The sequence below is a fragment of the Cydia pomonella genome, chromosome 14 (assembly GCF_033807575.1).
Source record: "Cydia pomonella isolate Wapato2018A chromosome 14, ilCydPomo1, whole genome shotgun sequence".
Taxonomy (NCBI): domain Eukaryota; kingdom Metazoa; phylum Arthropoda; class Insecta; order Lepidoptera; family Tortricidae; genus Cydia; species Cydia pomonella.
Genome location: NC_084716.1, coordinates 6104080 through 6118310, shown reverse-complemented (window position 1 = coordinate 6118310; position 14231 = coordinate 6104080). Strand labels below are relative to the sequence as shown.

The window sequence follows — 14231 nt, the reverse complement described above, 5'->3', positions numbered from 1 at the left end:
CCACGACGGTGGCCCGCCTGATGGTAAGCAGTCACCGCAGCCTATGGACGCCTGCAACTCCAGATGTGTTACATGTGCGTTGCCGACCCTATAAAAACCTGTACAAGTGATTCTATCTTAACAAAAACATCCCTCGCTACGCAGTACGCATCCTCGCTCATCTGTGGTGGAAACGCAGCCTAAATTAGCCTCCAGTGCCCAACAGTGGGCCGTGTAAAGGCTGATTGATCATTGTGAGTAAGATTGATCAATAAGTACCTAATGTATTGTTTTCCCACAACAGGCGAACGCGTCAAATTTCATTGACGCGTATCCATTATGATTACAAATAACTTACTGGTTCCGTTGATGGTATCAACTTTGTATGAGGATATAGGAGGTTCCATGTTTTTTTAAACTGCAATGATAACGTGGTTTGTTGCGTCTCATGTGCAATGAACGCATCAGTCTATTATCCGAAGTTCAATGGAACTTTAGATTGTGTTCGTACGGATTATTAGAAGCAGCACTAAACCTACACAATCAGTAAATGTCAATGAACCGTTCACCATCATACAGTATATATCAAAAGTCAAGTACCTACTTAACATAAAAAAACGTGTTTTTTTCTTAAATACAGCCTACACAATCGGTAAGTTACGGAGTAAATATATAGGTCATACTGAGAAACTTTTACTATGAAACCAACTCCGAAATCGCGAAAAAAAAAATTGGCTGATTCATACATTTTGGCTGTCTGACCTTGACATTTTCTATGGGAGAGTCTTGGGAGTTCTGCAATAATTTACGCGCTAAATATATAGGTCATATTGAGAAACTTTTACTATTGGACCAATCCCGAAAACGCGAAAATAAATTTATTCTCCCATAGAAAATGTCACGGTCAGACAGCCAAAATGTATGAAACGTCCAATTTTTTTTCGAGATTTCAGTGTTGGTTCCATAGTAAAAGTTTCTCAGTATGACCTATATATTCACTCCGTAACTTACTGATTGTGTAGGCTGTATTTAAAAAGAAAAACACTTTTTTTATGTTATTTGAATTTTGGTAAGGACAAATTTAATTATCATGGACACCTCTTTAACCGTTATAACAGCACTTTGATTATATAAAAAAATGTCTCACTTGAGCGAGATACATTTTTTCAAAAGTAACCCTCCGATGACATTCAATTTGTTACTTGTTAGGATAAAGCAGAGAGGGTGACCATAAATGTCGTAAATAAATTAAAACATTTTTAACGGTAATTGCACAAAAATTTCTTTGAATTCAAATTTCTAATTTGGTAGTCTAATTCGTTAGTTGGTAGGCATAATCTAGTCAAATATTTTTTATAGAATTTATTTAGTTAGACATAAAGGTACGATCTTATAAATACCTACTACTGAAAACCTCTATACACCAACTACGTAAAATAGTAGGATTCATTTACACACAAGACTACCTTGTAAAACGTATTTCTATAATTTGTAACAATTTTAAATGAAAATTGTTTCTAAAAATAGGGAATTCTATTTTTGAACGAACTCATCAACTACTTAAAAAAGACCGGACAAGTGCGAGTCGGACTCGCCCACCGAGGGTTCCGTACTTTTTAGTATTTATTGTTATAGCGGCAACAGAAATACATCATCTGTGTAAATTTCAACTGTTTAGCTATCACGGTTCATGATATACAGCCTGGTGACAGATGGACGGACGGACGGACAGCGGAGTCTTAGTAATAGGGTCCCGTTTTACCTTTTGGGTACGGAACCCTAAAACGGACTAAATAACAATTGAAAAAATGATTTACGCGATCCCAGGCACGCACAGCCGTCTCGCTCACGCTTGCGCTCAGTGAGAGTGAGAGAAAAACCTGAACCCACAATGCATTAGACTCAGTCCAAGCTAAGTCGGCAGCGATTTTGATACCACAGACTGGGCAAGTGTTAAGTAAACATCATAAATTCATAGAAGATTGACGTTTAAAATAACACTTGCACTATCTGGGCTATCAAAATTGCTGCTAACTTAGCTTGGTCTGACTCTAGTATAAGGATTATTCTGTTGTTGCAGTGATGTCGGTCGCCGACACAACATGGCGGCCCCGCAGCTGCGCCTGCTGCTGTGGAAGGACTACCTCGTGCGCAAGCGCAAATTGGTAAGTTCTACTTTTGACCATAGAGGTACAATAAATATAAAGAAGAAATGGCAGATGATCGAACGAGATGCTCTTATGGAACTTTCAGTAGGAGTAGCAGAGAAAGCGCTATTGTTTATCCTTGCCGCATTCTAATTTATTTTTATTCCCCGCCGTAAATTTTTGTATGGTTTATGATGGGCAACAAATAACCCGACAGATTACGTAGGTTGTTTTTGGTATTTTGTCAGAAACGTTAAAACGTGTTTTTAATTTTGTCGCATTGCGCTCACGGGTGCACGCGTATGGCACATCTATTGGATTGGATCCTACCCTACCATCTATACTTTTGACAAATCCATTTAAAACTAAAAGGTGAAAGACAACTTAATATGAACATACATATAAAAATATTGAAATTATGGCCACACGTAATGTAGGACGAGAACCATAATCGTATTTTATGCAACCGTTGTATAACAAGAAGTCTAAAAAGGCGAGTGGTGTGAGTTAGAATGTGAGGCGGAGCGCAGGCGTGGGCGAAGGAATACGCGACGAGATTTTTTTTAATTACTTATTACTTATACAACGTTGCAAACAATACTTTTTTTTAGAACAATAATAACTGCATCAATAAATTGCTCTGATATTTAGATTAAGATGATATTTGTAAAATTTGACGATTTAAAAGTGCTTGTTGCTAGGCCTATTTGAATAAAGAATATTTTGACTTTTGACTTTTTTGACTTTTTCTACGAGTCAACAAAAATACTACTTAACAGTAAAAATATAACATTCTTTGTTATTTTATTTATAAGTGAATACCTCGCCTAATAAACTCAGGGCCGGGGACTTGACAGTTGACTGTCATGCTCACAGACAAACAATTGCTTTGTCTATTTTTTAAAAATAGTCGTGTTACAGTTGTATAATAGCATGACTAAGTTTTAAGTCTCTCGCTTAACGTGACAGGTCACTGTGACTAAATCAGTGTGCATGAATATCGTATATATACGATCGTATTTTTTTAACGTTAATAATCGACAATATAGTTAAAAATAATTAAAATTCATTGTGAGATTGATATCTGCTCGGACTTTTATTTCATTGAACCATCCAGAGTTAGGCACTATCTCGAAGTTAACGGTTTAAACAGGATTAAATTGTACTGGTAGGTAACTTTGGGCTAACCCTGAATGGCGCAAGTAGCCTTTACCTTGTTCCAACCAGCTATCCCTACTATTTATATATCTGTCTGTCTGTTTGTTACCTCTTCACGTTGAAACCGTTGGACCTACTTAGATGATTTCATTTTTTTGCGGTGAGGGAGAGAATGCTTATGCATATCGCCGACCCGTACCGGACGGCTATCTCCGATTCAGCTGAGAATGGTGTCCAGCCGCCTACGAACTAAAAACTCCCCAACTTCGTGTAGGGTGCGCAATAATTTTATTTGATGTGTGTTGAGTGTAACTGAGTGTGTACATGAAATTAGGGATAGCTGGCGTTTAATTTGGCGTTAGTTTAAGTTAAAGTTTTTTTATATTTTTTTTTACTTTGGAATGGTGTCAATATGATACCATAAATGAATTCGGCATCGCCGATTGGTATGAAATTAAGTATCAAACTTGGCCTAGTAGCTTAAATGATGATAACAAGATAAAGTTGAGAGCCCCAATATCAATTTAACATAAAAAAATCTTGGGGGCTCCACTTCTTAAATCCACCCTTATCCTAAGGACCAATCCTACCAAAGGAAATCTAAGAAATCTTTAAGAAACGTCATATTTCATCGGCTGCAATGGCGACTTTTTTTAGGTTCAGATAAATTTCAAAAATAGAATATAATTGCTGTCAGTCATTTATTTTTTGTAGCGATTATTTATAACCTCAGTCGTGAAGGTCTAAACGGCCATATAAGGATAATGCATCTCGTATTCACAGAATTTAATCATTTCATTCTCATGCAGTGAGACTTATCGATAATGATTAATCTATGACGTAAATTGCGGTAGGAAAGTTTTGCTAGCAGTTTTTTATTATGGTTCCGTAGATACAGACTGCTTTTCAACCTATAGCCATATTTAGATGCCCAAAAAAAACTAAAATGCGAACATAGGGTCACAATAACGTCTACCGAGCATCGACGTCTTGCCAATTCTACGAGTATGGCTGCTGCTCGACGCAAAGTTAGCGCAACTGCGCCTGCGCAGCGACAGCATTTTCCATAACGCTGACTGGACGCCGACGCTCAAAAGAGATGGGCGGGGTAGCCATTAATGCAAAGAAAGAAATTATCTGTGTCTGACCGTTTTTTATTGTTGCGGTTTCTGTTGCAGTTTTGTATCCTATTAGGTGTCTGTTTACGGCGCCTTTTTTTACCGTTTTAACCTAGTTCTTTTAGAACCCCAAATATAAAAAAAAGCAAAACGTACAGATAAATGACCACTGTTGTTCCCTATAATGGAAAAATGTGAACGATTTTGTAAGTTGCCATACAAATTTTGCTGTCACTTCGGTTTTCTATATATCGAATAGATCGGACTGGAGAGATTTGCTTGACCAGACTTAGGCCCACCCGCGGCTGTAATGTCTCAGAAGATGATGACGGTATTCGATAAAAATAATTACCTACAGTCAAGAAGTTTATAAATAAACTGGAAATTTCAAGTACCTAAAACAAAAATTTGAGTAAACGTTTGCTCACATGCGCGATGTTTTATGACTTTTATACAGTGATTCCGTTTGAAAAGAACCTTGATGTCTTGAGCTACTTTTTTATTGTGTAGTTGTTTTTTTTTTAAGTCTTTTTTTTCACGCCAAAAATGCATCAACTGTAAAAAAAAAATTGAAAAGAAGTTGTGTAACAACCAGTGTAAAATGGCGTTTTACGCGGGAAATCGTATTAAAACGCTGTTAATGCCGCATCTGCGCACACTGTCTATTTGTATCGAAGTAAATGAGATGCCTGCTATTTCGTTGCATAGTTAAGTTAATAAGTTATTATAGTTGCATAACTACTATAACTGGAGACTGACGAACCCACAGTCAAACTCATTGTTGAGTTTTGTGGGGCTAGAATATCACTGTATCTCATTGAATTAAATAAATAAATAAAATAAAATGGCACTGTTACTTGGGTCTGCGTCTGGAATACTAAGAAAACTATTGGAATAAAAAATGTGTTTTATTTGTGTAATATTCCTTGTTAGCGGTTTAGGTAGAAATATTATGAAATTGTGATTTTAATTGCAGACCCATAAGTCAAAAAGATAAAGACAGAACCGTTTAAGGGTCACTTTAAGAACAATCTTTGCAATTATTTTCTATCGAGCCGATTGCACCTAATCGTGTATCGAGTACGGCCACGATCCATGAAATATGATGAATATTAACATATACCGGGTGTTTCCTGTAACAGGAGCAATAAATTAAACTGTAGGCTGTACTCAAACTGACCAACATTTGTTCAGCAACTTTTAAAAATAACTTATGTTTTAGTTTTTATTACACATTGAAGTTAATTCTAAGACGCAATGTATTGCGAATTTTGTTACGTTTAAAGCGTGACAAGCAACGTCAAACACACTGATGTCAGCGTTCATTGAAAACAATATTAAATTTGTCTGTAAAAGATAAAATCTAAAGATTTTATTATTTTTAAAAGTTGTTAATCAAAAGCTATATTGTTTAAGGAGTACAATATATGGTTTAATTATTTGCTCGTGTTACAGGAAACTGTCTAAAAAATACTGTCTCTTTAAAAAAACTGCTGAACTGGACGAAAACTGGATGTTAACAGCCTTTTAAGCGAGGTCAACTGTCGTTAACTTGGGTCGATTGGCATCTAGTATGAATGTAAATATGTAGGAAATATCGTAGTCGAGTTGTATGTGCTACTTGATTAACAACATGTAAGTAGTGAGTTACTATAATTATGTAATTAAACCTAATATAAGTTAGGTTATTATATTAAAGTTGAAAATGAGTGCCAGATTTTGCCGAATTTTAAACTGTGCCACTTTTTTAGAAAATAAATAATAATTATAATAATACTTGCTTTTATTGGCCGTCCAAAGAGAAGGCGTTAGAGCTAAATGATCCAGTTGGCACAGTGGCTGTTATCAGCCACTGGGTAGAAAGCGGAGTCGCTCACACCGGTATTGCTGCTGGTCATCATCACGACGGAAGTTTCAGGGGTTCATCTGGAGCGCCAAGTCACTGCCTGCTTCGATAACTAGTGAAAACATTGTTATGGCAGGTGCCCGGACGTCCAAACTTCATAGACCGGTATACTCTTCACTTTTTCTTCCAATGGCTGAGACCGGTTCATGAGTTCACTATTGTTGTACCTGTGAACGGGTTCCAGCAGGCGTTCTACATAACATCAAAGCTCTCCAAAGGGCTCTACGTGTTGGATCTATATCCCCACGCAAACTTAGGACCGGAATTTATAGGCCCGTGAAATAAAAAAAAGACATGAAATATTAAGAATTTTTTTTTTTCAGATTACGCTTGGCGGAGTGATATGGGCGACTACAGTAGTATTCAGCCTCTACATAGTCCGAACCAACGTGGACAACGTCGATTACAAAACATGTAAGTATTTATAAAAAACTGGAATAACGATAGGGAGCGTGCATGAACTGTAGGAGGCAGCACAGGAGCCGTCAGATTATTGGCGCGAGGCGTAAAATCTGATTTTTATTGTTCCGATGTAGCCCACAAGATGGCAGAACCTACTATGCACAAGAAAACACGTGACGTGTAAATGTACATGTATATGGTTCCGATTCAGGCCACAAGATGGCAGACCCTCCAACGCGCACGTTCCCTCAACGTACTAGGATAACAGTCTGACTGGAGCTTAAAATTGAGCCCATGTGTATTATGGCGCGAGCGACTCAACTTTTAAAAGTCCATCCTAACCAGCTAACGTGGTTCCGAAGGAAGCATATAGGTTTACAATCTAGAGGATAAAATGCAACTCTGTTCACTGATTTTAAAGAATGCAAAGAGGCTTTCCGAGCCGTATCTCCTACAAAATACGATCAATAGCCGTTTAGGTACAAAATACACACACCCCGTTTAGGCACATCTACATCACCATAACATTAAATAATAATGAATTAAACAATACCAAACAATGTCTCCTAGAGAAAATTAGTAACACATTAACGTCTTCTGAATCGAAATATTCCACAAGTGATGTCCACCAAGAGACCTTGACCTCTAATTTTCAACCAAAAGGTAGGCCATTGTCGGTTGTCGATAAGGTTGATTTGAAATTGAAGCTATATGGAAATAGCGCCTTATTGATAACCGGCAATAAGTACCTTTTGGTTAAAAATGACACATTTGTCATACTTCATTTAAGCATTGTTTATGTCTGACCGGTTTTACTTCAAGATACTGCCGGGAGTTGTTAGTTTCTTTGAGCAAAAAAATCATGAACAGAGTCCGTCTAAGCCAAAGAATTCAAAGGTACAGATAGGCCCCCGATCATATGCGTGCGTTAGTTGCGATGAACTGCACGCTTGGCTCGCATTCGTGCACAGCGGTGTAAAGCTCTGTAGCGGTGAAATGAGGTCACGTTGTCTATATAAACGAAATGGCACAGTTTTCTAGAGGCGGTGATTGAAGGAACGTATTTTTTGCGTCCGTACTATGACGGCACCGCTACCCTAGGAAACCAGAGCTCTACAGACACCGCTGTGCTGGCACCATTCTTGATGCCTGTAAGGCCCGTCTTTACGAAGTAATATATAAGTCAATGGTCTAAGCTGATTTTGCACCGACTTGAATAGAACCTAATGATGGACTGTCACGATAAACGTCATAGTTTCATATAAAATTTACATCAATGATGATATTACCACACTTTATCATTGCAACATGGTATTTGCAGAGTTACATTACGCCAACTCTATCTTATTGTTTTTAAAACTTTTGGTTGACTTTAGAAATTGATTGGGGGTCATTCTTCAAAATCAGATTATTCATATCATTCCCTTGGCGATTTTTATTTGTACACATTTTCACCAAGTTTAATAAAATATTAATTTTTATTTAAATACAAGACATAGTAATTGGCATCAAAACTTAGCGTATTCCGAATCTATGCAAAACCTATCCTCGTCCTTTGTGGAAGTTCTAGCGTTAAATGAACCTTTTGTCATTTAAGATATGGTCTTAAGCAAGTATTAATTGTTAAAAAAAATGAGACAATGTTATATGTGATGTCGTGGCAGGTCAGTACGCGGCGCGCGCGCTGCCCAGCGCTGGGGTGCTGACCTTCCTGCAGTCATTCATCTGCAGCGTGAACAACGAGTGTCTGCCCATGGAGGAGTATGATCAAATACCCACATATGAAAACTCCACGTGAGTATAGACTAAACTTAACAACTCTAGTTTCTGATAGAATTGGGAATACACTGTCAAAATTCTACGGGATTCCCTTAACTATGTTAAGTATGTTAAGTGGTTCTGTGAGCTGTAGACCTCGTGTTAAGCTTAGAAAATGTAAGTGAAAAATACTTAGTTCACCAGTGAACTCACAATGGTTTTAAACGCCATAGACACTATTGGCGCTTATAGTTAATGGATGACTCACGCTAACCCGGGCCGGGGCCGGGCCGGAGCTTCCGGCGCTTCGTTTTCTATGGAAAGCACCATAGGTGATCACCGATCAGCCGTCATAGAAAATGACGTGTCGGACGCCTCGGCCCGGGCACGGCCCGGTCTAGCGTGAGTCTTCCTTTAGTCCTTTATTCCAATTTTTGCATTTCGAAAAATTTCCAAAGTGGATCGACAAAAAAAAGGAAAATTTTGATTATTGCTATCTCGGTTGAGTTCTCAATTAATATATTCGAGATCTCGAACGAGATTGTAAGAATGACGCGTGTGAATTATTTTATTTTGATTCATATTTTTGAGCTTAGATTCATGTTATTCAGGCAGTTCTACTGTATTTTTTGTTAAATTTTCATTTGAAGTACCTACCCTAAATAGGTATAGTATGACTATAGGTACACTGAATTCTAAGGGATTATTGATCAAAATAACAAATTTTAATTATTTTGGCAAATCTCGATCTTGTTGAGATTAATCTCGATCTCTGACGGTTGAGATCTAGAAGTTTCGAGATCGCTTATTTGATTCGAGATTTCATTCGCTACCCATAATCTAGATACGATAATTTAAAATTGAATTCATAGAAAAGCACAGATTAGTGAGGCTAGTAATTTATGTAGTCAAGGCCACAGGTCTAGAATGTACGTCAACATATATAAGGTAGATCTGAGGGGCTACCGCGAACCACGTTCGACGTGTTGCCTCCCTGTCACACTTACGTACGAATTTACGAGTGGGACAGAGAGGCACCACGTCGAACGTGGTTCGCGGTAAGGCCCTCTGTAGTCAAGATATTTGTTGCCATAGCCAAGTATCCACTTAGTTTGCAAAAATATGTGTTTCAACACGAGTCGCCAAATATTGTCTATGCAAATCACGATGTCATATTTCAGTGTTTTCTTAAGCATATAGAACTTGAGTAAACGAATATTTGTTCTTATATTTGTTCATGACCTGAGCAAGCGTATGACGATCATATTTGATGAACTCTCATCGACACTTAATTTGATCTTTCATAAGCTTTATTGCGGCGATTTAAGATCTACTAATGATAAAAAATGTCGCGCGTTGCAATCGCTACAAGGGGCTACATGCCGCGATTCAGTTTCCGTGAGCGATTTTTCGTGTTAAAAACGTAACGCACGTCAAAAAATGTCTAATATTAAACACTTTGTTACAGACTTACCAAGCTCCAACGTCAGTTCACTCCGCTCCTATACAATGATTCGGTGCTTAATGTGGCTGCCACTGTCCCAGACGCGTTGAAATTGCTGGCCACCCTAGCGGACATCGTTGATGAACCCACCTTCGTCTCTATTACTAGTACGTTTAGGGTCACTTTCCTTTAGAACCTTCAACCGACTGTAGAACGATTTGTGTTAAATGTGGCTGCCACTGTCCCAGACGCGTTGAAATTGTTGACCACCCTAGCGGACATCGTTGATGAACCCACCTTCGTCTCTATTACTAGTACGTTTAGGGTCACTTTCCTTTAGAACCTTCAACCGACTGTAGAACGATTTGTGTTAAATGTGGCTGCCACTGTCCCAGACGCGTTGAAATTGCTGGCCACCCTAGCGGACATCGTTGATGAACCCACCTTCGTCTCTATTACTAGTACGTTTAGGGTCATTTTCCTTTAGAACCTTCAACCGACTGTAGACCGTTTTGTGTTAAATATGGCTACCACTGTCCCAGACGCGTTGGAAAATCATATCAGTCGTTTATGGTGTTGTAAATTCCGCTATGTGCTCTCACGTGACAGCATGTTACATTGTGAAAAAGCAAATCCTCATGGTTTATACAGGGTTTAAGTTGACTGACAATATCTAAACTTTATTGCAAACACAAAAGGCTGCCTTTCCACTGAGCCGGGGGGGGAGCGGAAATGAAGGGAATCAAATCAATAGCATTGGTTGTATTGTAATCCACATCTCTTCTTCGCTTCGCTGGATTACGACCAACCTGTATTCATCGTATCTCCACTCGTTTCTTCCTCAGTGGAATGGCAGCCTTACCGCTGGAATATATGTGAGTTTTTTTGTTTTCAGAACATGGTCTCAAAGTCCGGGATTTATTCAACAGCCCCGCTAGAGTAAAGCGATATTTAGCATCAACATTCAACGTGACTCAGGACGTCGCGGAAAGTGTTATGGGATCGGAGCTAAGTTTCCAAGGTGTAAGTTATTTAGGGCTTTCCATGAGCTGTCCCGTGCAAACGCGTTTTATTTCGTACATTAGCTAAACATAAATGTAAGGTAATTTATTTAAAAACATATTGCATTCGGTACACTCGCCATCAGATATCGGAGCAGCCGAGATGCTAAAAAATATCTGAACACGCATCCTATCACGCCTTGACAATAAGGGCGTATTCAGATATTTGTGAGCGCCTTGGCCGCTCCGATATATCTGACGGCGATTGTACATTTTTTCAACGTTTCAAGTCGTTGATTATTTTACTAAGCAAACGAAATCCTATACTTAGCTGCAAATTTTCAGAAAATTCGCGTTTGTATGGGACAACATAGGACTATTTCATCCATTTTAGACAACTTTGTAACAAAAATTGGTTCACAATGCGGTTGTACGTTTTTATTAAGCCCACTTTAGTTAGGATTAGGAAGAGGTTCTAGATTCGGGTAAGCGCGTTTTTAAACCGATTTGAATGTTTTTTCCTGATCGTTTTTATTCAGTTATCAATAGCAATAATTTGCAATATCCCATGGATTGTATTTGATGCGTTTCAAATATTTAGAATGCAATTATAATAATTATTTGTCTGTTTCAGATAATGAAAGGTAATATAGACAGATGTAGTGCAAATTCACTAGCACAGACGCTGAAGATGGAAAATGCAGAACATTTGAGCTTAATGGTGGAGAAACTATGCTCGCTCACAAATAGGGATATAAGGAAAATACTTATAGATCTAATAGTAGAAGTAAATTTTGGTAAATATATAAATATGGTGAGTACTGTTATCGTGTGCCTTTTCTACAAAGCTTCGATATGTGGCATTATCTATGAAAAGGGACCTTATTGTCGATGACGCTTACGCCGCACTGCATCGTATTTGTATCGGAGCATCGTTTATGACGTCGGAAGCGCCATCGACAATAAGATCCCTTTTCATAGATAACGTCATATATGTGTTTTTTTTAAATATTATTCAAGTATATTTGCTGTCAACACAATGCGTTTGAAGGTTCTTGGTCTATTTTCAAAATCCTCAACCTCTGATCGCTACCTCTGTTCAAGATTCATTAAAAATTGTAGCCCTTATGTCCATGCTATAAAGTTTACCAACCTGAGGTAACGTCTAGTGCCTACATTTTTAATCTTGGGTTCATGACGGGCGTGCCTCGTAATAGTCGTAGGCAGCGCGGCGCTATTTTTTATTTTATTAAATAAAGATATGTCTTTACCCTTTAACGAACCAGATTATAAGAAATACTAAATTCAAGCCTCAATTGTCACCATATAGTCAAAATTCTGCTTAAGGAAAAAATACAAAAATATGGCGTTAAAGCATGGCGTTATAATATCTTATTGTAAAGGGTTATATTTGTGTTATTGTACTTATGACACCGAACAGGCACGTATAATTTTACGTTTTAGTGTTATAGATAGCATTAAGGTGACAATTTCCATTCGTACAAAGCAAAGTAAATAGCTCCACCACAACAATGATGAGGCATACGGGGCATGCGTTGGTATAATGGAGATAGCAGTCACCTAATGTCAAACGATGTGTGTAGGTACTAACAATGACTCGTAATTTTGGCAATTTGTTATATCTAATTTTAATTTAATCTATTAATATATCGTAATGTTATTAATTAACTAATTTACTTACTTTGTTGTAATGAATTATGTTGAAATAAATGAATTAGCCGAAATAAATGATAATTTATTTATTTATAATTACTAGCCTCTGGTAAGTACCTTCTAAACCAGTGGATCAGTAAGCTTTAGACCTAACGAACCCCCATAGCTCCTCCATTAAAAAAATCCATATACAAAATTGATAAAAACATCTATTCACTTACCGACCCTGCTCACAAAATTTCACGAAATTCGCTTGAGAAATGCGACCTGTAGGAGAGAACATACAAAAGCATTTTTGCCCAAGATGAAACGAAGATTTTCGTTTCACTAGATAATTTAAATGGTTATTCAACAGATAGGTGACATGTATAAGAAGCTAAGCGGAGACGACCGGCTAAAGCAACTGGGTTACATGTTAACTGCAGTATTACGGATGACAAATATCAACAGCTTCCTGCCATCAGAGCTGACAGTCTTCTTCGGGAATGAGGAATTCAGCTACTTCAACTTGACATTGTAAGTAATTCTGAAAGGGACTGCATTTTAGTATCTGGGGCATAAAACAGCTTGTATCTCCCGCGTCGAATGATGGTCCCCATGACAGTTCCTTCAATCGTCTTTTGGTTGGGCTTTATTTAAAAATACATATTTTAAGAAATATGTTTTTACCATCTTAAAGGTCGGCAACTTACTTGCAAACCCTCTAGTGCTGCAGCGGTCCATGGGCAACGGTAATTGCTTAACATTGGGTGATTTGTCTATTGATTTTCTTCCTATATCATTAAAAGCTGCTTTTAATTAAATTATATTCTAGATTCCTTTATTCAGTGGAAACGGGTTTTCTTTCCGATATTGATGATTTAATTGGTTCTTCATAATAATACAATAGACAATATTCTGCCGTGGGACAATGCAGAAGTATAATAAAGTAAACAATGAATAATACTTAATTAATTCAAAGCCACCGTTATTAATAATTTCTGAATTACAAAATCAGTCAAAATAATAGTTTCTTAGCTGTAAGGTAATTATAGCATAGCAATCAATGAGGACGTAAATGGCTGTTTTTAGATTCCAAGTAGCCATTGTTCTCACAATTTTATCATCAGTCTTATTTATTGGTATTTTAAAGTACAAACTTTGATAAATGGTTTTCAATCAAAAATTGTTTTTCTATATTAGGACAAATTTTAGTTTGGAGATAAAACCTCGTAATCGATTATGTACCTGCTTAAAAGTAGAAAATCAAATACTTGTAAAAAAACTGAAGATATTTTTAACAGCATTATAATGATTTCAGAATTTCTAAGTTCATGGACCAATTTAAACCAACATTTGCTGATACACAAGCATATAGGTCGATAAGGGAACTCGTCGATGCCGCTATAGCTGGGATCCAGTATTTAAACAAATTCATAGTCAATAAGGATTCCAATAGAACTGTAGAAGACATTTCAAGTTTATTATTGACGCACGTTGGCAACAAACTCGGCGGCAATAATGATTTTAAAGCAGTTTCTAACGACGTTAATGATGCTGTGCAGGATTTCGTTGGAAATGAATCGGGTCATGATGTTTTTGATGTGTAAGTGACTTTTTATTTCAACTATACTCGTTCATATTGTTTTGCAAATTTTTATATAG

General features: G+C 37.4%; 2 protein-coding genes across 3 annotated transcripts in view; both read left to right on the top strand.

Moving 5' to 3' along the window:
- The window catches only part of LOC133524800 (phospholipid-transporting ATPase ABCA7-like), a 66774-nt gene extending 56575 nt beyond the window's left edge, over nt 1-10199 (top strand). For both annotated transcript variants that reach the window (XM_061860945.1, XM_061860946.1), the window contains exons 2-5: nt 2060-2144; nt 6632-6722; nt 8375-8504; nt 9937-10199. In XM_061860945.1, the coding sequence (XP_061716929.1) occupies nt 2082-2144; nt 6632-6722; nt 8375-8504; nt 9937-10105 (453 nt within the window). In that variant the 5' untranslated portion in view covers nt 2060-2081 and the 3' untranslated portion in view covers nt 10106-10199. The remainder of the gene's footprint in view (nt 1-2059; nt 2145-6631; nt 6723-8374; nt 8505-9936) is intronic.
- A 62-nt stretch (nt 10200-10261) lies between these two features.
- LOC133524797 (uncharacterized) overlaps nt 10262-14231 on the top strand; it is a 52324-nt gene continuing 48354 nt past the window's right edge. Inside the window, exons 1-5 of the mRNA XM_061860941.1 lie at nt 10262-10373; nt 10808-10935; nt 11548-11727; nt 12943-13103; nt 13888-14172. Coding sequence (XP_061716925.1) covers nt 10909-10935; nt 11548-11727; nt 12943-13103; nt 13888-14172 — 653 coding nt within the window. The 5' untranslated portion in view covers nt 10262-10373; nt 10808-10908. The remainder of the gene's footprint in view (nt 10374-10807; nt 10936-11547; nt 11728-12942; nt 13104-13887; nt 14173-14231) is intronic.